A 23,408-nucleotide genomic window follows, 5' to 3' on the forward strand; every position below is an offset into this window, starting at 1 on the left:
GATTCAATAAGACCTTAAAGTCCATGCTTAAGAAGGTCGTGGAGAAGGATGGCTGAGATTGGGATTGCCTGCTTCCATACTTGCTCTTTTCTATTAGGGAAGTTCCAAAAACCTCTACCGGGTTCTCTCCCTTTGAACTTTTATATGGTCGACATCCCCGAGGGTTGCTTGACATAGCCAAAGAAACCTGGGAAGCAGAGGTTACCCCCCATAGGAGTGTCATTGAGCATGTGGCCCAGATGCAAGAGAGGATGGCTGAGGTGATACCCATCGTGAAAGAGAGTCTTCTCCGGGCTCAAGAGGCACAGGCGAGAGTAAATAATCGCTCTGCCAGGGTGAGACAGTGCAACCTTGGCGACCGTGTGTTGGTGGTGAGCCCTACTGTGGAAAATAAATTTCTGGCCAAGTGGCAGGGACCCTATAAAGTGGTCGAGGAGAAACTGGGAGAGGTGAATTATAAGATCCACCAACCGGGTAAAAGGAAGCCCTACTAGGTGTACCATATTAATCTTATTAAGCCATGGCGAGATAGGGAAGCGGGGGAAGCTCCGTGTCTAGCTGCCAAGGTGGACGCTGATATCAAGGACGTCACAGTGGCACAGACGCTGTCAAGGGCCCAAAAGCAGCAGTGTCGGGAGTTGCTTTATCAAAATCGAGATCTCTTTACAGAATTGCCGGGGTGTACACAGGTTGTGGAACATGAAGTTCTGACGGAACCACACGTGAGAGTACATCTGAAGCCGTACCAGAACCCCGAAGCCCGCCGAGAAGTGATCTCAAAAGAGGTGAAGAGGATGCTGAGCCTCAGCATGATTGAGGAATCAAGAAGTGGCTGGTCTAGTCCTATCGTCCTTGTGCCAAAGCGGGATGGAGAATGGCGATTTTGCAATGACTACCGCAAGTTAAATGAAGTCTCAAAATTTGACGCTTATCGGATGCCTCGAGTCGATGAGCTCATTGAAAGTCTTGGGCCAGCCAGGTATATTACCACCCTTGACCTGACAAAAGGGTACTGGCAAATACCCCTGTCTCAAGCGACAAAGGAGAAGACGGTTTTCTCTACACCTGACGGATGTTTCCAGTACACCAGGATGCCGTTTGGGTTGCAGGGAGCCCCAGCCACCTTCCAGAGGGCCATGGAGACTGGATCCTAGTTTCTCATCAGAAGTACGCCGCAGCTTATCAGGATGATATTGTGATCTTACCCCCTGAATTGGAGAAGTCATTTACAGAGGGTCCAGGCGGTGCTGGATGCATTGAGGAAGGCGGGGTTTACCATAAACCCGAAGAAGTGTGCCATAGGGAAGGAGGAGGCCAGGTACCTGGGCTATGTCGTCGGTAGGGGCCTAATCAATCCACAAGTGAAAAAAGTGGAGGCGATCCGGAAATGGCCATGACCACTCTCTAAAAAGCAGGTTAGGGCATTTCTGGGAATCGTCGGATACTACCGGCGGTTTGTACCAAAGTTTGCTGGGAGGGCCGCTCCGCTGACTGATCTCCTCAGGGCTGTGGCTGTGAAGCCATCGGTGGCCAAGTAGACCTCTGAGGCGGCGGTGGCGTTCCAGAACTTGAAGTCTGTTCTGTGTCGGCAGCCAGTCCTGGTGGCACCTGATTTTACAAAGGAGTTTGAGCTTCAGACTGATGCTTCGGAGGTCGGGTTGGGAGCTGTGCTGTCGCAGGAAATAAATGGCGAGGAACATCCAGTGCTTTACCTGAGTAGGAAACTCTCTTCTTGTGAGAAAAACTATGCCATTGTGGAAAAGGAATGCCTGGCCATTAGGTGGGCAGTGGACTCTCTAAAATACTACCTGCTAGGCCGTAAATTCAGGCTAGTGTCTGATCATGTGCCACTGACATGGTTGAGAAGTAGGCAGGGAAAGAATGCTAGGGTGACCAGGTGGTTTCTAGCCCTTCAAGACTTTGCCTTCCATGTAGAGCACCGGCCGGGGAAACTACATGGGAATGCAGATGCCCTGTCGCGGCTCCCCTGTTTAGTGGTTGATGGTGCCCATGCCTCTGGCTTTGGGCAGAGGGGGGGATATGTGATGTGATCACTGGTGATGTGCACGAGGGGCGATATGTGTCGCTGCGACTGCTACTGTCGCGGGCGGGGAGGAGGGTGTCGGGACACTACGCTCACCCCTTCTGCTCGGGTCCGGCAGCTGCTCAGTGGTGGCTCGAGCGGTGGGCCGGATCCCGGGGTTTCTCGAGCGACACTCCTCGCCCGTGAGTGAAAGGGGGGTTGTTTGTGGTTGGGTGTGGGGGATTTGTTATAGTTCGTGACGCCACCCACGGTTGTGGTGATTTCACCACCGCTGCTCAATTTGGGGATCCCGGGGATGGTGATGCGGAGCAGCCAGGTGTTGTGTTGCCCCTCCGTGGGTAGGGGTTGGTGATCCCGGGGCCCGGTGGTGGAGAAGGCGGTGCGGGGCCTGGTGGGCGCAGGGACGCGGGGGCAGCGCTGTGCCTTGCGGCACTGTGGTACTCACTCAGCCAGAGACGTGGACACAGTTTGTACGGTAAACCAACGGCTGGTAGGACGGTCCCACAGACGGCTGCACCTGCACTCCCGGTAGGTGACGGTGATGTCCCTCTTCCTTGCACCTATGTTTGACTGATGGTAGCGGTGGATTCCCTCCGGTTACCCGCTCCCCGACTGTAATCTGGGCCAGAGGAGCTCTACACTTTGCCCACAGGCGCTGGCCCTGGGGAAACTGGTGCCCTGGCGGTGGCGGTGTCTCCCCTGTAATGGTTGAGCTGTTGCCTTCAATCGGGACTTGGTTGTTGGGGGATCTACGTCCCCTTCACTGACGGATTCGGCAAATTTGTTGACTCCTAGCCTTGCCGGGGTCCGAGAGGCCCCTGCCCTGGTGCTGACTGTCCTTCGGAACACTGCTCCAGACCACCGGGCACACAGCCAACGGGGTCCTTCCAGGAACTTCCAAACGGTCCCCCTCCAGACAGTCACCGCCGTCGCTGACCTTGCTGATCTGGCCCTCCACAAAGCTGGACCCTTCAGGCTTTCTTTCTCTACTGCCACTTCACTTGCTTTCCTCCTCTTCCACTTTACTTCCTTCACTTTCACTTAGCTTTTGTTTTCTCTCTCACTTAGCTCCTTACTCCTGCTCCTCCCTGAGCTGTCTGCCTGGTTTTCCCGCCTCCAGAGCTGTGACCTCCTTGGTGGGCGGAGCCAACCGCCTGGCCCACCCCCTGGTGTGCATCAACAGACTCCTGGAGGAAGGCAACAAGGATTTTTGGTTAGCATGGATGTGCCTACCTGGAGTGTGGAGTGTGGTGGTGTTGTGACCTGTGTCCCCTGGCTTGTCCAGGGCGACACATTCCCCCTTAGCAAAATGCAGACCGTCCGCGGGCTGCCGTCCTACACCGGTTTTATTTTTCTGTAAAAAGGGGATAACAGGGTTAAGCAAAACATGAATACATTTTTAATCAAAACTCTTCCCAAGACGGGAGGCACATTTCTTAAACGTTGCAACGGTTTACGGTTACGGTTTCCGCTCTCTCCCACCCAAGCAACCTGGCCCTGATGCTGCCCCTAAAGCACAGGCAGCACCCCTTGACCCACAGTCCAGCACAAGTTACCCGAGCGGGATCTGTCCTTCCCCTCCAGAGGGTAGCCACCGGTTCCTTTGGTGGCTGGGCCCTAGCCTGCTCTGCTCAGGGCCCTCCCTCCAACCTGCCTCTCCGGAGACGGTATTGCGGAAACGGTAACGGCAACCAACATATTTACAAGCCACTTAACGTTTGTGGTGCCCTGCAAGTTCACGGGCTTGTCCATGGATAGTTCCCATGCAAAACTCTAAACGGTCCCCACAGGGACAACGGTGCCGGCTCCAGCCGGTTGCAAATCACAAGCAAATCAGGTAACTGTTCGGTATCATTTTCCTTATCATTTCAACTTTTAAACAAACAAACTGTAAACTCAGTGGTTGTCCCAACGGGGACGGTGCTGCGGGCATCCGCTGCCCTACTCCGGACTTCCAGGCTCCAGTGCTCCTTCCAAGGGAGGGGGCGCGGCGCTTGCTAGGGCCTCTGGGCTGCCCTTCAATCTAGCGTCCAGCGCAAACCACCCTCGCTCCCCAAAGAACCGAGTGTACTGGATGATATCACCCGGCATCAGATTACGGCCAGGATGCTCCTCGGGCAGGTGGGCATTCACATCCCGCCGGGCTACAAAAACTTCAGACTCCAGGCCCGGCTCGTAGATGAACCCGTAGCCCCGGCGGACATCAGCCGCCTCACCTGCCCCATGTACAACGGTCCTCGGGCACGGGAGGTTGCCCGCCGGAGGTGCTCTTTCTCCCGGATCGCTCTGACCACCAGTTCGGCCTTCTTCCGCTCCCTCTCATCGATCTCCAGGCCCAGCGGTACCGGCTCCCTATCCCAGTACGGCGCTGCTGCCAGCGCCGGCGCACGGGTCGGGCCCCGCGGGACATCCAGAACGTTACCCACTGTCAGGAAGGTGGGCGGCGTATCCCGCGGTGTCATGGCCTTGGGCGCTGCCTTGCAGCAACAACCCGGCGCCACCTCAGCCGAGGTGTGGGGGATGGGCATAGGGGCTTTCCGCTGCCGGGCCTTCCGCTCGGAACGGGTCATCGGCTCCGGCTCGGGGAGTTTTTCAAGGGATGCCTCCGGTTCTACTTTCGGCGTCTTCCACGGTAACACCTCCGGTGTGCCGCGGGCTCCGGTTACAGGTCGGCCCGCCTGGGCGGGGACGCTGGGTACTGCTACCGGTTGCGGTGGTAGCAGGCCTAGTGGCGGGGTCACGGCCTCCGGGACGGGTGGCGAGGGAGGCAACGGGGGGAGAGGGCTTGGACCGGGCCCCACAGCCGCGATGACCGGCCCTTCAAGGGCATCGGGACGTGGGTCACTCACCCTCCCTTTCTCCGCCTCCTCCTCGCGTCTCAGCACGGTGGCTACAACGTCCGCCATGTCGGCCTCCCACTCCTCCATGAGGAGCTGCATCCTGACCTGCAGCCTTTGATAGAGCTGCGCGGTTCGGATCTCCACCCACGCCGCGGTTCCAGGCGCGGGGGCTACGGTGTCGCGGGACGGCATCCACATGATGGCTTTTCTGTTTGCTTCCAGGAACGGTCTGCTTGCAAGGTCCTGGCGTCCCTGCTTTTATATTCGCGACTACATGCCGCCAGCCGCCATCGCGTCCCCCTTAGCTCTTTTCGGCCCCTCCTCTCTCGGGGCGGGGTTTTGGCCTTCGCGCCTCTACTGCTCGAGAAGACGCTCGAGCGGGAACTTTTCGCGCCAAAGATGGCGGCTTTTGAAATTTTTCTGCCGGATACCTCCGGCGGTAACAAGGTGCACCTCTACCAGACGGCAGAGCGGTAAGATCCTGTTCGTGACGCCAAGTTGTCGCGGGTGGGGAGGAGGGTGTCGGGACACTACGCTCACCCCTTCTGCTCGGGTCCGGCAGCTGCTCAGTGGTGGCTCGAGCGGTGGGCCGGATCCCGGGGTTTCTCGAGCGACACTCCTCGCCCGTGAGTGAAAGGGGGGTTGTTTGTGGTTGGGTGTGGGGGATTTGTTATAGTTCGTGACGCCACCCACGGTTGTGGTGATTTCACCACCGCTGCTCAATTTGGGGATCCCGGGGATGGTGATGCGGAGCAGCCAGGTGTTGTGTTGCCCCTCCGTGGGTAGGGGTTGGTGATCCCGGGGCCCGGTGGTGGAAAAGGCGGTGCGGGGCCTGGTGGGCGCAGGGACGCGGGGGCAGCGCTGTGCCTTGCGGCACTGTGGTACTCACTCAGCCTGAGACGTGGACACAGTTTGTACGGTAAACCAACGGCTGGTAGGACGGTCCCACAGACGGCTGCACCTGCACTCCCGGTAGGTGACGGTGATGTCCCTCTTCCTTGCACCTATGTTTGACTGATGGTAGCGGTGGATTCCCTCCGGTTACCCGCTCCCCGACTGCAATCTGGGCCGGAGGAGCTCTACACTTTGCCCGCAGGCGCTGGCCCTGGGGAAACTGGTGCCCTGGCGGTGGCGGTGTCTCCCCTGTAATGGTTGAGCTGTTGCCTTCAATCGGGACTTGGTTGTTGGGGGATCTACGTCCCCTTCACTGACGGATTCGGCAAATTTGGCGACTCCTAGCCTTGCCGGGGTCCGAGAGGCCCCTGCCCTGGTGCTGACTGTCCTTCGGAACACTGCTCCAGACCACCGGGCACACAGCCAACGGGGTCCTTCCAGGAACTTCTAAACGGTCCCCCTCCAGACAGTCACCGCCGTCGCTGACCTTGCTGATCTGGCCCTCCACAAAGCTGGACCCTTCAGGCTTTCTTTCTCTACTGCCACTTCACTTGCTTTCCTCCTCTTCCACTTTACTTCCTTCACTTTCACTTAGCTGTTGTTTTCTCTCTCACTTAGCTCCTTACTCCTGCTCCTCCCTGAGCTGTCTGCCTGGTTTTCCCGCCTCCAGAGCTGTGACCTCCTTGGTGGGCGGAGCCAACCGCCTGGCCCACCCCCTGGTGTGCATCAACAGACTCCTGGAGGAAGGCAACAAGGATTTTTGGTTAGCATGGATGTGCCTACCTGGAGTGTGGGGTGTGTTGGTGTTGTGACCTGTGTCCCCTGGCTTGTCCAGGGCGACACACTACAATCAGTGATGTGAACCCGGATGTAGTACTCCAGCACATTAGGTGCTGAGAGGGTTAATTTGTATTACCTGGGCCGGGTTTGTTGTGGACAGCTAGAGAGATGGGTGGGATGACTGTTCACCATATCTCCACCTCGGGGTGTGGTCCCAGAGGTAAAAGCCAGGCCTCTGGACACACTCAAGGTCTTCTGTTTGGCTCTGTATTCTCCAGTGCTGGAGGAAGTGGTGCTGTCTTTTTGTCAATGGATTGTGACTGATGCTAATAAACCAGGCTGAAAATCGACACGTGAGGTGTTCCTGCATCCATCCCCTACTGCTGAGAGAGTAGCTCTACCACAGCGCATTTGCTAAACCAGACATGTGTGGAGCAATAACTGGTTCTCCAGACTTTTATGGATACAAGGATATCCAAGTTATTTATGGTTTTCTCTTTCTTTCTTTCTTATTTATTTTACATTTTTTAAAACTTTTCCTATATTTTTACTTAATATAGTCCTATTAGGTAACTTGAGCCTGCAATAGTCTGATTACTTATACTGTAACGTGGTATGGGGCGGCCGCTGTGGGTGAATTACTCATCTTGGACACCAAGGCACGTTACATGTAGGTGGAGTCCTGGCTGGGTGTGTGGACTTGTGCTATCGGGGTGTTATGTCTGTGCAGGTGCCTTTGGCTGGCAAGGACCAGATGTTGGACAGTTCAATGAGAGAGACCTTCATTCAAAACCCCAAACATCAATTGTGCAATTGCACTTTTTTTTGCAATTTCACCGCACTTGGAACTTTTTTTTACTTTTTTTCATTACAATATAGGGCAAAATGAATGGAATTGTTCAAATGTACAACTTGCCCTGCAATAAAACAAGCCTTCATATGACTATGTTGCTGGAAAAAATAAAAAAAGGTATGGCTTTTGGAAGAATTGGAGGAAAAAACAAAAACGAAAAACAGAAAATCTCCAGGGGGTGAAATACTTAAAACTTTTTTCCCACTTTTGATTGTATTTACTAGTGCATATAGGGGACTTGAAGCTGTGATGGTCTGATCGCTAGTGCTATACGGGGTAGTGCATTAGCACTGCTCTGTATAGCAAAAATCACAATCTCTTATGAATGCGGGATTTAACTGGTTAACAGGCGCGGGTGGATTAAATCAACCATCATGTGCAGGGAAAGATACAAGCTCTGCGTGCTTGGCTGCATTAAAGGTAGGGACATAACCTTTGACGTACCAGTACATCAAAGGTCGTGAAGTGGTTAAAGGGTAGAGTTGACTAGTAGGCCGGACTTAACTTCTCTATTTCTGATGCTTTGGGAACTTCCGTCTGGAGCACTTTCTTAGTCTCATGGTCTCTGTTCTTTCCTGGCCCATTACGTCCCTGAATTCTAAACTTGGGGCCCTACCACTAGGGATGCTGTTTCAGGATCCGTCACTCGGTCCTTTTGTCAATCCACTCTCACTTTACTTAGGATCATGATATACACTGTCACAGTCTCCTCTCATGTCAGGAACACCCATATGGCATTGCACACTAGGCAGACCTTAGGTCTGTTCTTACTGCACACTGGGTCCTGTCTAATCTCCAGACAGGAAACTGTCTCTGTCCCTTCACTTTAGCCCTTCCCACTCTGGGTTAGTCTCAAATGTTAATGAATCCTCTCCCTACAGTCGGCACATTACCATCTAACACCAATAGCGCATGTCACAATACACATTACACATCATAACCATACTTGTGTCTCCAGGTGGGAACGTGGGCAGTATGTTCATCTCCTTACAATACAATAAACTGTAATACAATGGTGCGGTGGTATGTAATGTAAATCGCAGTCACATACTGGCTGAACTTCATAGAAGTACCAAGATGGCAGCTAGGGTGGCCTTTAGCCACCATGGTATATAATAAATGACTAGGAATCGCGCTATGAGGGGCCGATGGCTGTTGGTGCATGTGCAGTGGCAACAATTTCATTGAAACGTCAGAGATTGTCAGAGGCAGATAACTGGATAATAGCAGCAATTGGAGCACAGCTCCAGCCAAAAAGTAGCAGGGTATGTAACATAGCTGACATCTAATATATCTAGTGCCTGACAAATGGACACCCCAGGGTTGATGTACAGATACGTTCTTTTGCGCTAAGGCGTTAAACTGCTCTTATCACCATTGGTTAGTTCACGGTGCTAAATTCAGCTCTTAGCCTGCCCTGTTTGCGTTCTTTTACTAATTATACATGACGATAGGCCTTGTCATATTTTGGCTAAAAGCTGCCTTGAAGTTGAGGTTTCCTTTAAATCCTGTACATATATAACATAACATCAGTCTATAGACGAGTGTCCGAGGACCAGACTACACACAGATGTGATGGAAACAAAGAAACTTAATGAAGCTGAGATAAACATAGTGTTTTGCTGATAATAAATTGAATACCCTGAAATGGAAAGATTATAGGGCCGGCAGGATGAGTCAGTGTTGGCGTGTTCGTAATTTGATGCGTCGTAGGGCGCACTATACAGACGGGTTATATTAGTCAATAATCAGCAAAAATAGAACATTCGGAGGTGAAGACATAAAAAACTGATCAGTCCCAATCCTTGTTTTGCTGAACACTTTTACAAATTCTATGTTGTAGTTTTAGATTGGAGCCACACTGGAACCTGTATATTGTCACACGGTGTCTGGCTCAAAACTCGCCGAGTGTCAGGACTACTTCTGACACTGTTCATACAGCAGAGGTGGACACTCCACATGATGCTGCTTTTGAGTTGCATATGTACCGCCCCGTGCTCGGCGGCAACCGAGCCGCTCAGATCCGGACTCGCCGGGTGATGGCTCGAGTGTCTCCGGACCCGGGGGGCCCCGTGGTCCACTTCGATCTGAAGGGGGGCTGGCGCTTTAGGGGGACGTAGGTGTACGGCCGGAGCCGTGTTTGAGTTCTTGACGCCACCCACGGGTTGTGGTGAAGGTGGACACCACCGCTGCGTTTACTGGGCACCCGGGGGAGATGTTGCGCAGCAAGATGTCAACCCCTCCGTGGGCAGGGATGATGGCCCCGGGACCCGTTGGGAGTTGTTTGGTTGGGCGGTGCAGGGAGGTGCGCGGCCGGAGGGCACTGTTGTACTCACGATTAGTAACACACACAAGTCTCTGGTAAACCAAGTTGATGGTGGTTGGTGCTCGCAGCTGGCTGCGTCGGGTCCCCCGCCCGGTTGGTGGTCTCTGCCTTTTTCCTGCACCGTGTTGTGTATCTGTGGACTGCCTGCGCTTCAGCAACGGGAGTCTGCTCCCCAGCTTTGTGAATGTCAGGAGAGCCCTTTTGCCCACAGATGCTGGCCTGTGGCATCTCTCTGCCTGTGCGGTGGCTTTCTATCCCCCTCGTTGGGCTGTTGTCTTCAGTCGGGACTTTGGGTGGGAAAGGACCTATAGTCCAGACCGCAATCAGTTAATTAACTCGGTCCAGTGGCTTCTGGACCTCGTTTCAGGGTCTGAGTACCCCCTTTTGTGCTCCTGTTTGAGTCAGTTCCCCGGCTCAGTACCGGCGGGCCACTACCCTGTTCTGGTCCACCACGGTTCCACCTAGCCGTCTTCCCGGCTCCTACAGGCTGAGGCCACCGCTTGCCTTCTAGCAAAAGGTGCCCGGGCTCCAACCCTGGCACCTGTCAGATTTCTGCAGACCTGAGCACAGGCCTGCTTCTCCTCTCCTTCACCTCCACTAACTAACTCCTCCAAACTTCATCTGCGTTTTTCCCGCCTCAGGCTCTCTGAACTCCTCAGTGGCTGTGGCCAGATGCCTGGCTCCACCTCCTGGTGTGAACATCAAGCCCTGAGAGGGGTGACTAGGGTTTTACTGGTTGGCTGGTGACACCTTATTAGGGGACAGGTGTTGTGTGGGGCGCTATCTGTGACTACCTGGCTAGTCCAGGGCATCACACATAGACAAGCTCAGACGTAAACCAGCTGTGCTCTTGTTAATAATCAGGCTTGCAGGAGTTAATTTCTGATAGCCGGAGGAATGCTGCTTGAGTCACATGTTGCAAGAGACCTATCACAGTCGCCTCAACCTTTTTTAAGATGGTAGAGCCTGTTCACCTTTGCCAATCATAGCTTTATGCGATCCGGTCATTTGTGCTTTGTTATCCACTTGCTGGTGAACTTCTGTGTGCTGTTTGGTGCAATGTGGAAATACTGTTGTTGTCTGAATATTTCCTCCATTCCTTTAGTTTCGTCCTTAGCACGTATTGTCTATACCTCTGTGAGTGATTGCTGTGAGTTTGAGTTTTGATTTTCTTTCCCCCGTCTGTTTATTTGTGAGGGATTAATCACTCCTATCCTGGCCCTCTTATGAGTGGTGGGAGGGGGGCACTTGTTCAGGAGCTAGGGCAAGGAAGGCGGCTCAAACATCATCACCTTAAGACGTACCTTTGAGATCAGAGTCAGCTAGGGTTCCCCTAGTCTGGGGTCTAGTTTAGGCTCTCTGTTCCTAGTGATTGTCACACCCCGTGAGATATATTAGCTTCTTTTTGGAGGATTTTGAGTGCCTACTAACTACGATAGATGTAATGGATACCAATGATAGAAGTGCAACCCTTCCTGCGTAGCCTTAAAAATGAACCCTTACACTGCAGTTTACTAATTAAAAGATAAAAAGGGTATTCCAGAAACACGCAAAACATCCAATTTATTATAGCTTTATTAGAACCATATACAAAACCAAAATAAAAAGAGGAAATATTTGGCCAATGCATTTCCAACCCATAAATCAGCCAGTTACTCAAAAAAATGAATCTCACGCTCATGGCAAAAACAGATCAAAGATGGATAAAAATCTTATTTAGTAAGAACCCGTAGTGGGTTGGAAATGCACTGGCCAAGTGTTTCCTTTTTTTAGTTTTGTTCTGTATATGGTTTAAGCTGAGCGATAATGAATTGAGTGTGTTACTCGCCTTCCTTTATTGATTGCCTAAATTGCCAGCATACCTGACCCTCTCCGAGCACCTCCAATTTTCTCAGGACCAGGAACCTTATGTTCCGAGATTGGTGATGGATGGATTACTACATTTGAACTCTGTTTACTAAATAAAATCAGCTCTCTCCTCAGTGTTTCCTAGAGTGAATGCGTACCGATTATACGCTAAGGGGTACTTTGCACACTACGACACCGCAAGCCGATGCTTGCGATGCCGAGTGCGATAGTACCCGTCGCAGCAGCGATATCTTGTGATTGCTGCTGTAGTGAACATTATCGCTACGCCAGCTTCACATGCACTCACCTGCCCTGCGACGTCGCTCTGGCCGGCGAATCACCTCCTTCCTAAGGGGGCGGGTCGTGCGGTGTCACAGCGACATCACACGGCAGGCGGCCAATAGGAGCGGAGGGACGAAGATGAGCGGGACGTCAACATCCCGCCCACCTCCTTCCTTCTGCATTGCAGCCGGGACGCAAGTAAGGAGATGTTCCTCGCTCCTACGGCTTCACACACAGTGATGTGTGCTGCCTGCTGGAACGAGGAACAACATTGTACCGTCGCTGCTGCTAAATTATGGAAATGTTGGACCCTCCACCGATCATACAATAACGACGCTTTTGCGCTTGTTAATTGTATGTAAAAGGATTTACACACTACAACATCAACAGCGACGTCGGATGTGCGTCACTTTCGATTTTACCCCACCGACATCGCAGCTGCGATGTCGTAGTGTGCAAAGTACCACTAAGCGTATGTTCACATTTATGCAAACGTCCAGAATGTCCCTCCAAAGAAAATAGAAGACATGTCAGTTTTTGATTCAATTTGGGGATCAAAATCACTCACTGAAACCAATGGAATAATAATAAAAAAAACAACACACAAATGCCTTCCATGTCTTCTAACAGTTTTTTACTGTTTAAAGAGTAGGAGAAGCTTTGAATTTTTTTCTTTTGTGCATACCAAAAACTTAAATGCTATTCTGATGGTGACATTAGGGCCCTAGTCCAAAAAGGGATGAAAAATGCTCATTTGTTTTTATAAGCTAAATGTACAGTCGTGTCAATGAGGCCTTATTGTGCAATCTCATAGTGAGGTGTCCTGCTATTAGTGTCTTGACGAGGTGCGGACAATCTAACAGGATTATTCATATTGTAAACTATTTCACAATTGTTCCACTAATTAATAAAATGCCACATTAGAGTCTGGTATAAAAGTCGTTTCATTGGCTATGTGAAACGTTTTCTGGGAAGAACCTCAAAGAATTATAAAATGTTAGAGTTGAAAGAGACCTCCAGGATCATCATGTCTAACCCTCTGCTCAGTGCAGAATTCACTAAACCCTCTCAGACAGATGTCTGTCCAGCCTGTGTTTGAAGACTTCCATTGAAGGGGATCTCACCACCTCTCGTGGTAGCATGTTCCACTCATACCCAACCCTCTGCTCAATGCAAAATTCACTAAACCATCTCACAGATGTTTGTCCAGCCTCTATTGGAAGACATCCAGTGAAGGAGATCTCACCACCTCTTGTGGCCGCCTGTTCCACTCATTGATCACCCTCACTGTCAAAGTGTTTTGTCTAATATCTAATCTGTATCTTCTCCCTTTCAGTTTCATCCCATTGAGTCTCATGTTTCTATGTGCAAATGAGAATAAGGATGATCCCTCTACACTGTGACTACCTTTCAGATATTTGTAGACAGCTATTAAGTCTCCTCTTAGCCTTTTTTTTTTTGCAACCTAATCATTCCCAGATGATGATCCCTTAACCGTTCCTCATAGGACATTGCAGTCCGCTCACCATTGTGGTCGCTCTAGTCTAAACTTGCTCCAGTTTTTCAATATCTTTTTTAAAATGTGGTGCCCAGAACTAGACAGTAATCCAGGTGAGGTCTGACCAAAGGGGAGTAGAGGGATATTTACTTCATGTAATCTAGACTCTATGCTTTTCTTAATACATCCCAGAACTGTTTGCCTTTTTTGCTTCTGCATCATACTGTTGACTCATGTGCGGTCTGTGATCTATTAATATACCCAAGTCTTTTTCATACGTGCTGTTACTCAGTTCTAGTCCTCCCATTCTGTAGATGCTACTTTCATTTTTCTTGCCCAGATGTAGAATTTTGCATTTCTCTCTGTTAAATACCCGTCCATTAACCCCTTCACGACCGCGGGCCGTAAAATTACGTCCTATTTTAACGTGACTTAACGACCAGGGACGTAATTTTACGGCCTAAACTTCATTTGATTGCCGTGGCCATAGCAACGGCTTTCAAATGATGTCCCCTGCTGTTTCTTACAGCAGGGGACCTTTGCTTGACCCCAGGGGGGGCGGCATCGCCACCCCCTATCGACGATCGATGTGATTGGCTGTTCAAATCTGAACCGCCAACCACATCGATCGCACTAATTTCGGCAAAAATAATGCCCGAATTAGTGCGATCCTGTGAGATCCAGCTATGAGATGCCGCAGCTGCAGCAGCATATCATAGGTGGACCTCAAACATGCCGCCCCCAGCCCCTGCAGCACTGATTGGAGCGATCGTGCTATGACGCGCAATCGCTCCAATCAGTGTGCAGTGGGGCGGTCTGATCTGCCGGTGGCCGCCCTCCCCAGGCCTGTGCTGGCCTGTGAGCCCTCCCCCAACATGTCTGCAGCGTGGAGTGGCTGGTACTTTTGGTACCACGCCACCGCTGCTGCCGCCGCCGCCGCCTCTGATGTCTCCGCCGCTGCAGCTCTAATGGTAAGTATTCCGCTCCCTGCGCGCTCCCGTGAAGGCCCCTGCGCGCTCCCGTGAAGGCCCCTGCCCGTGCCCCCCCCCGATCTGCCCCCCTACGCCCCGATCTGCCCCCCTACGCCCCGATCTGCCCCCCCGGCATCCCGATCTGCTACCACCGCTGCTGCTGAGGTCACCGCTGCTGCTGCAAAGTGAGTACTGTGCTCACTTTGCAGCCCGTGCGCGCTCCCGTGGTGCCCCTGCGCGCTGCCGTGATAGCCCCTGCCGTGCCCCCCCCGCGATCTGCTCCCCCCAACCACCACCCCCCCCCCCGACATCCCGATCCGCTCCCCCCGCGATCTGACTGCCTCCCCCATTATTTCTATTCTGCTTCTGCAGCTCCCTCTCCGGTCTCCCCCTCTGCTCTCCCCCCCTCCCCCTCTGCTCTCCCCCCCTCCCCCTCTGCTCTCACCCCCCCCTCTGCTCTCACCCCCCCCTCTCCCCCTCTGCTCTCCCCCGACGTCCTCTTACCTGTCTTCACCGGCCTGATCACATCTGCGTCCATCGCTGGGTCCTTCCTGGGCATTCTGCTGATCTGCCTGCTGCTCCTGTAAAGCTGTCCATCTCTCTGCCATCTGTTCCTCTGCAGCTCTTCTGGTCAGTGATCCTCCTGCTAGTCCTCTGGGTACTGTGAGTATAACTTTTTTTATTTTTCCGTATCCCCTGTCCATTTTTACACCTCATCCGTCCGTGCGTCCCGCCAAGCGCTGATCAGGGATGCAGATAACGGATCGGCATCCCTGCTCAATTTTTGGCGTGACTTTTTTTTCCGTATCCCCGACGCTTTTTGTATCGCATCCGTCCGTGCGTCCCGCCAAGCGCTGATCAGGGATGCAGATAACGGATCGGCATCCATGGTCAATTTTTGGCGTGACTTTTTTTTCCGTATTCACGACGCTTTTTGTATCGCATCCGTCCGTGCGTCCCGCCGAGCGCTGATCAGGGATGCAGATAACGGATCGGCATCCATGGTCAATTTTTGGCGTGACTTTTTTTTCCGTATTCACGACGCTTTTTGTATCGCATCGGTCCGTGCGTCCCGCCGAACGCTGATCAGGGATGCAGATAACGGATCGGCATCCATGGTCAATTTTTGGCGTGACTTTTTTTTCCGTATCCCCGACGCTTTTTGTATCGCATCCGTCCGTGCGTCCCGCCAAGCGCTGATCAGGGATGCACATAACGGATCGGCATTCATGGTCAATTTTTGGCGTGACTTTTTTCCGTATTCACGACGCTTTTTGTATCGCATCCGTCCGTGCATCCCGCCAAGCGCTGATCAGGGATGCACATAACGGATCGGCATCCCTGCTCAATTTTTGGCGTGACTTTTTTCCGTATTTGCGACGCTTTTTGTATCGCCTCCGTCCGTGCGTCCCGCCAAGCGCTGATCAGGGATGCACATAACGTATCTGCATCCATGGTCAATTTTTGGCGTGACTTTTTTTTTTACGTATCCCCGACGCTTTTTTTTATCGCATCCGACCGTGCGTCCTGCAGCGGCCGATCAGTGCACTGCGTCTGTGCGTTTGAAAAGTCAAATGGCGCTCCTTCTCTTCTGAGCCCCGCCATGCGCTCAAACAATTACTTTCCACCACATATGAGGTATCTGCGTACTCAGGAGAAAATGCACAATACGTTTTATGGTGCATTTTTTCCTGATAGCCTTGTGAAAAAAAAAGCTACCTAGTTGAAGCAACCGTTTTGTGGTAAAAAAAAAAATTTTTCTTTTCACGGCTCAACGCTATAAACTTCTGTGAAGCCCCCAGGTGTTCAAAGTGCTCACCAAACATCTAGAAAAATTATTTGAGGGCTCTAGTTTCCAAAATGGTGTCACTTGTGGGGGAGCTCCACTGTTTAGGCACCATAGGGGGTCTCCAAACGTGACATGGCGTCCGCTAATGATTCCAACCAATTTTGCTGTCAAATGGCGCTCCTTCTCTTCTGAGCCCCGCCATGCGCCCAAACAATTACTTTCCACCACATATGAGGTATCTGCGTACTCAGGAGAAAATGCACAATACATTTTATGGTGCATTTTTTCCTGATAGCCTTGTGAAAAAAAAGCTACCTAGTTGAAGCAACCGTTTTGTGGTAAAAAAAAATTTTTTTCTTTTCACGGCTCAACGCTATAAACTTCTGTGAAGCCCCCAGGTGTTCAAAGTGCTCACCAAACATCTAGAAAAATTATTTGAGGGCTCTAGTTTCCAAAATGGTGTCACTTGTGGGGGAGCTCCACTGTTTAGGCACCATAGGGGGTCTCCAAACGTGACATGGCGTCCGCTAATGATTCCAACCAATTTTGCTGTCAAATGGCGCTCCTTCTCTTCTGAGCCCCGCCATGCGCCCAAACAATTACTTTCCACCACATATGAGGTATCTGCGTACTCAGGAGAAAATGCACAATACATTTTATGGTGCATTTTTTCCTGATAGCCTTGTGAAAAAAAAAGCTACCTTGTTGAAGCAACCGTTTTGAGGAAAAAAAAAATTTTTTTCTTTTCACGGCTCAACGCTATAAACTTCTGTGAAGCCCCCAGGTGTTCAAAGTGCTCACCAAACATCTAGAAAAATTATTTGAGGGCTCTAGTTTCCAAAATGGTGTCACTTGTGGGGGAGCTCCACTGTTTAGGCACCATAGGGGGTCTCCAAACGTGACATGGTGTCCGCTAATGATTCCAACCAATTTTGCTGTCAAATGGCGCTCCTTCTCTTCTGAGCCCCGCCATGCGCCCAAACAATTACTTTCCACCACATATGAGGTATCTGCGTACTCAGGAGAAAATGCACAATACATTTTATGGTGCATTTTTTCCTGTTACCCTTGTGAAAAAAAAAGCTACCTAGTTGAAGCAACCGTTTTGTGGTAAAAAAATTTTTTTTTCTTTTCACGGCTCAACGCTATAAACTTTTGTGAAGCCCCCAGGGGTTCAAAGTGCTCACCAAACATCTAGAAAAATTATTTGAGGCCTCTAGTTTCCAAAATGGGGTCACTTGTGGGGGAGCTCCATTGTTTAGGCACCTCAGGGGGTCTTCAAACCCGACATGGCGTCCGCTAACAGGTGCAGCTAATTTTGCACTCAAAATTTCAAATGGCGCTCCTTGCCTTCCGAGCACTGCTGTGTGTCCAAACATTTGATTTCCACCACATATGAGGTATCTGCGTACTCAGGAGAAAATGCACAATACATTTTATGGTGCATTTTTTCCTGTTACCCTTGTGAAAAAAAAGCTACCTAGTTGAAGCAACCGTTTTGTGGTAAAAAAAATTTTTTTTCTTTTCACGGCTCAACGCTATAAACTTTTGTGAAGCCCCCAGGTGTTCAAAGTGCTCACCAAACATCTAGAAAAATTATTTGAGGCCTCTAGTTTCCAAAATGGGGTCACTTGTGGGGGAGCTCCATTGTTTAGGCACCTCAGGGGGTCTTCAAACCCGACATGGCGTCCGCTAACAGGTGCAGCTAATTTTGCACTCAAAATTTCAAATGGCGCTCCTTGCCTTCCGAGCACTGCTGTGTGTCCAAACATTTGATTTCCACCACATATGAGGTATCTGCGTACTCAGGAGAAAATGCACAATACATTTTATGGTGCATTTTTTCCTGTTACCCTTGTGAAAAAAAAAGCTACCTAGTTGAAGCAACCGTTTTGTGGTAAAAAAAATTTTTTTTCTTTTCACGGCTCAACGCTATAAACTTTTGTGAAGCCCCCAGGGGTTCAAAGTGCTCACCAAACATCTAGAAAAATTATTTGAGGCCTCTAGTTTCCAAAATGGGGTCACTTGTGGGGGAGCTCCATTGTTTAGGCACCTCAGGGGGTCTTCAAACCCGACATGGCGTCCGCTAACAGGTGCAGCTAATTTTGCACTCAAAATTTCAAATGGCGCTCCTTGCCTTCCGAGCACTGCTGTGTGTCCAAACATTTGATTTCCACCACATATGAGGTATCTGCGTACTCAGGAGAAAATGCACAATACATTTTATGGTGCATTTTTTCCTGTTACCCTTGTGAAAAAAAAAGCTACCTAGTTGAAGCAACCGTTTTGTGGTAAAAAAAAATTTTTTTCTTTTCACGGCTCAACGCTATAAACTTTTGTGAAGCCCCCAGGTGTTCAAAGTGCTCACCAAACATCTAGAAAAATTATTTGAGGCCTCTAGTTTCCAAAATGGGGTCACTTGTGGGGGAGCTCCATTGTTTAGGCACCTCAGGGGGTCTTCAAACCCGACATGGCGTCCGCTAACAGGTGCAGCTAATTTTGCACTCAAAATTTCAAATGGCGCTCCTTGCCTTCCGAGCACTGCTGTGTGTCCAAACATTTGATTTCCACCACATATGAGGTATCTGCGTACTCAGGAGAAAATGCACAATACATTTTATGGTGCATTTTTTCCTGTTACCCTTGTGAAAAAAAAGCTACCTAGTTGAAGCAACCGTTTTGTGGTAAAAAAAAATTTTTTTCTTTTCACGGCTCAACGCTATAAACTTTTGTGAAGCCCCCAGGGGTTCAAAGTGCTCACCAAACATCTAGAAAAATTATTTGAGGCCTCTAGTTTCCAAAATGGGGTCACTTATGGGGGAGCTCCATTGTTTAGGCACCTCAGGGGGTCTTCAAACCCGACATGGCGTCCGCTAATGAGTGCAGCTAATTTTGCGTTCAAAAATTCAAATGGCGCTCCTTCCCTTCCGAGCTCTGCCGTGCGCCCAAACAATTGATTTTTACCACATATGGGGTATCAGCGTACTCAGGAGAACATGCACAATAAATTGTATTGTGTACTTTCTCTTTTCTCCCTTGTAAAAATGAAAATTTTATGGCTAAAGTAACATTTTTGTGTTAAAAAGTAAAATTTTCATTTTTTCCTTCCACATTGCTTTGGTTCCTGTGAAGCACCTAAAGGGTTAATAATCTTATTGGATGTGGTTTTGAGCAGTGTGAGGGGTGTAGTTTTTAGAATGGGGTCACTTTTGGGTATTTTCTGTCACCTCGGCCTCTCAAAGTCACTTCAAATGTGATGTGGTCCCTAAAAAAATTATTTTGTAAATTTTGTTGGAAAAATGAGAATTTGCTGATGACCTTTGACCCCTTCTAACTTCCTAACGGAAAAAAAATTTGTTTCGAAAATTGCGCTGATGTAAAGTAGACAAGTGGGAAATGTTATTTAGTAACTATTTTGTGTGACATATCTCTCAGATTTATGGGCATAAATTTTCAAAGTTTGAAATTTGCGAAATTTTCAAAATTTTCGCCAAATTTCCTAAATTTTCACAAATAAACGCAAAAAATATCGGCCTAAATTTACCACTGACATGAAGTACAATATGTCACGAAAAAACAATCTCAGAATCGCCAGGATCCGTTGAAGCGTTCCAGAGTTATAACCTGTCAAAGTGACACTGGTCAGAATTGCAAAAAATGGCCCGGTCATTAGGGTGTTTTAGTGGCCGGGGGTGAAGGGGTTAAGGCCGCTTTTCACGCAATGACATCGCTAACGAGATATTGTTCGGGTCACGGAATTCGTAACGCACATCCGGCCTCGTTAGCGACATCATTGCGTGTGATATGCATGAACGACCGCTAGCAATCAAAATGACTTACCTAATCGTAGATCGTTGATGCGTCGTTCCTTTACCGATTATCGTTGTTGTTGCAGGATGCAGGTTGTTCGTCGTTCCTGCGGCAGCACACATCGCTATGTGTGACACCACAGAAACGAGGAACATCACCGTCCCTGCGGCCGCCCGCAATGAGGAAGGAAGGAGGTGGGCGGGATGTTACACCCGCTCATCTCCGCTTCTATTGGGCAGCCGCTTAGTGACGTCGCTGTGACGCTGAACGAACCGCCCTCTTAGAAAGGAGGTGGTTCGCCAGCCACAGCGACATTGCTAAGCAGGTAAGTATGTGTGACGGGGACAAACGATGTTGTGCACTACGGGCAGTGATTTGCCCATGACGCACAACCGACGGGGGCAGGTGCTTTCACCAGTGACATCGCTAGCGATGTCGCTGCGTGTAAAGCCCCCTTTAATCCCTGCCCATTATTCCAGCTTATCTACATCCTTCTGAATCCTTTCTCTGTCTTCTCTAGTGTTAGCTATCCTTCCTAGCTTTGCATCATCTGTAAATTTGATTAGTTTACTTACAGTTCCCTAATCCAGAGCATTTAAAAAATGTTGAGCAACACTGGGGCTAAGATAGTCTTGTGGTACACCACATAAACAATTTGATGTGCAACCATTTATGACGACTCTTTGAGTACGATCACTGAGCCAGTAATGAATCCACCTAACCGTAGCTTTGTCAATCCCATAATTGGTCATTTTTTTCAATAAGGATTGTATGACATACTTTATCAAATGCTTTGCTGAAGTTGAGATATACTATAACTAACATATTTCCCTGATCCATCCAGTCAATTATTCCATCATAGAAGGATATTAGACTAGTCTGGCATGACTTGTTTGCTCCAAACCCATGCAGGCCCTGGTTAATCATTGTATTCTTATCCAAGTACTTACATACATGACGTTTAATTCTTTGCTCAAATATCTTTCCTGGTATAAGAGTAAGGCTCACTGGCCTGTACTTTCCTGGCTCCACCTTCTTATCTTTTTTGAAGTTAGGGACAACATTTGCCTTTCTTTAATCCTGTTCTCCAGGAATTTTCAAAGATTCTAGCTAGTGATTCTGCAATCTCCTCTGCTATCTCTTTCAGTACTCCAAGATGTAATTCATCTGGACCAGAAGATTTATACTAATTCTCTCACCATCTCTCTGTAGATAGTGTGGATTTTTTTATTCCTTCGATAGTATAGTGAAGATCAGTTGATGTTGAAATTTGTTTTCTTAGAGTCCACAACTTTAACATTGATGGCCTATCCTTGGGATAGGTCATTAATGTCTGATCAACCAGGGTCCAACACCCAGTCCCCCTATACCCCCCCCCCAATCAGCTATCGGTGCCTGCAGCGGCACTAGATGACCGGAAATGCTCTATTTCGGAGCTGCTCCATCTTCTGATAGCGACCGCAGCTGGATACTACACATCTGCCTCATTGATTTAACCAATGCTAGGAATGTGTAGAAGATACCTGTGATCAGATTTTAGTCAATACATGTTTGAATATGATTGAGATGGCATGTGGAGTAATACTCGAATTGTGATTTGAATAGTCAATGCGTTTCAGAAATAATTTTCCTTTCTCACCACAAAAATCACATAACCTTAAGTGATTGTTGTTCTGAGGAAGTACTGTATTTCTGAAATGTGACTATTAACATCCTAATTCGAGTATTCCTTCACATGTCATTTTTTCGCGGCAGTGCGACATTAACCCTTTGTACCACTGTCTACAGTTTATTCCCATTAGGGCTGCTGCAGCCGTACATCTAAGCCAGCTAAGTAGTTGTGACTCTCACAACCACGTAAGGTGAGCCTGCTACCTATTCCTCACCCCTGCTTTCTCGCAAAGTAAGACCCTATTTGCGCTCCTTTGTCTTCCAGTTTTTACCTTAGATTGCATACCATTGAGACTGAGCATGCACAGAAGGATTCAGGCATTGACAGTCAAAGGAGGTGGATTTACAAAATACTAAATTAAACTTTTGATTTTTTTAAGAGAAAAACAGTAACAATGCAGTGATGTCACAAGAATCTGTATAACTAATCATATGCTAAATAGTTGCAAGTCAGATTTCTATATGAGATAGCCAAGATGATTGTTTATAAAATGATTGTAGTCTCATATTTGAAGCTTTGGTGGATGGCGAGATATGGACCTTGAAAGTCAAAAGTTCAAAACATTGTTACCCTTTTGCTTGTCAGTATATGTGTATGATGCAACCGACCTGATCTAATAATATGAGCATGACCAATAAGCTGTAAGCCATACAATCTGTGTGACTGACAAATACTGAGCAGCCATCCCCTCCATGAATGGTAGGTGTGCGACATGTTGTTTCATCAGTATTTTGCTCCTATGGTGCCTCTACCTTTATCATGGGACATGGTGCATCGTGTGGTACACCAGTATTGTACATGTCGTTAATAAATCTGACATTCTTTTGCATTCTATTGTGTAGGTGACACCAAGTGCCTTTGAAAAACTGGCTTTAATCAATCCTCATTTTTTACTTTTTAATATCGGAAGGATCAATAATTTATCAAATTAAAACTCGCAAAAATTACCGAAAGTGAAAAATGTTTTGTTATGGGTAATGGTAGGGTTAACAAAAATATATATATGAATTATGATAGATAGAATGACTATTGTAACTGGTTGATATGGCAGGTACTCTGTTTAGGGTGTGACGCTGTGATCCTGTTTTGCAGATAGCAGTGACAGTGAGTTGGAGCTATCGACAGTGCGACACCAGCCAGAGGGACTGGAGCAGCTTCAAGCTGTCACCAAATTCACAAAGAAGGAGCTCCAGTCTTTATACAGAGGATTTAAAAATGTGAGCATGTTGTCCATAATGATGTCTTTACATACGGTCTGTCATCCCAGTGACATATCACATATATATATATCTTTCCTATGTAAGGCTGAGTTCACATGTCCAGTAATCGTCCATTAGAATGGATCCAACGGCAATGAAGTGGCAAAAAAGTTCTGCAAACTCAACCTTTTTGTCCTTTTTGGAAAAAAAAAACGATTTTTGCAGAATCCATATTTTTAACATGGGAGTCTATGGAAAACGGATCCCTTAATGGATTGCTATTTTCTCATCCATTTTTTTTAGCATGTGTAAAGGATCCATTTTTTCTTATTGGATAAGTTTCAAATGGAAGATAAATAGCAATCAGGTAATGGATCAGTTTTCCATAGATTCCCGTGTAGAGATGATTCCCGGTTTTGCCAGGTCCAGCCGGACTTTAGATAAAGTTCAGTTCAGAAGACCCGGAAAGACAAGAATTTCTATGAAAGTCAGACCACAGGATTTTTCCTTTTTACATAATGACATGTTGGATGTATTTGATAACCTTTACTTAGTGGTGTAAACTGTAAGCACATGTTTCTTTAAAAGATAATTCGTCAGAA

The 23,408-nt window shown here is 48.7% G+C and overlaps 1 protein-coding gene across 4 annotated transcripts in view; it reads left to right on the forward strand.

Annotated features, from left to right (window-relative positions):
- Positions 1-23,408, forward strand: part of KCNIP3 (potassium voltage-gated channel interacting protein 3) — a 248,401-nt gene that overhangs the window by 189,013 nt on the left and 35,980 nt on the right. For all 4 annotated transcript variants that reach the window (XM_075346186.1, XM_075346187.1, XM_075346190.1 and 1 more), the window contains one exon: positions 22,700-22,824. In XM_075346186.1, coding sequence (XP_075202301.1) covers positions 22,700-22,824 — 125 coding nt within the window. The remainder of the gene's footprint in view (positions 1-22,699; positions 22,825-23,408) is intronic.

Source organism: Anomaloglossus baeobatrachus, chromosome 4 (genome assembly GCF_048569485.1).
Source record: "Anomaloglossus baeobatrachus isolate aAnoBae1 chromosome 4, aAnoBae1.hap1, whole genome shotgun sequence".
NCBI lineage: Eukaryota > Metazoa > Chordata > Amphibia > Anura > Aromobatidae > Anomaloglossus > Anomaloglossus baeobatrachus.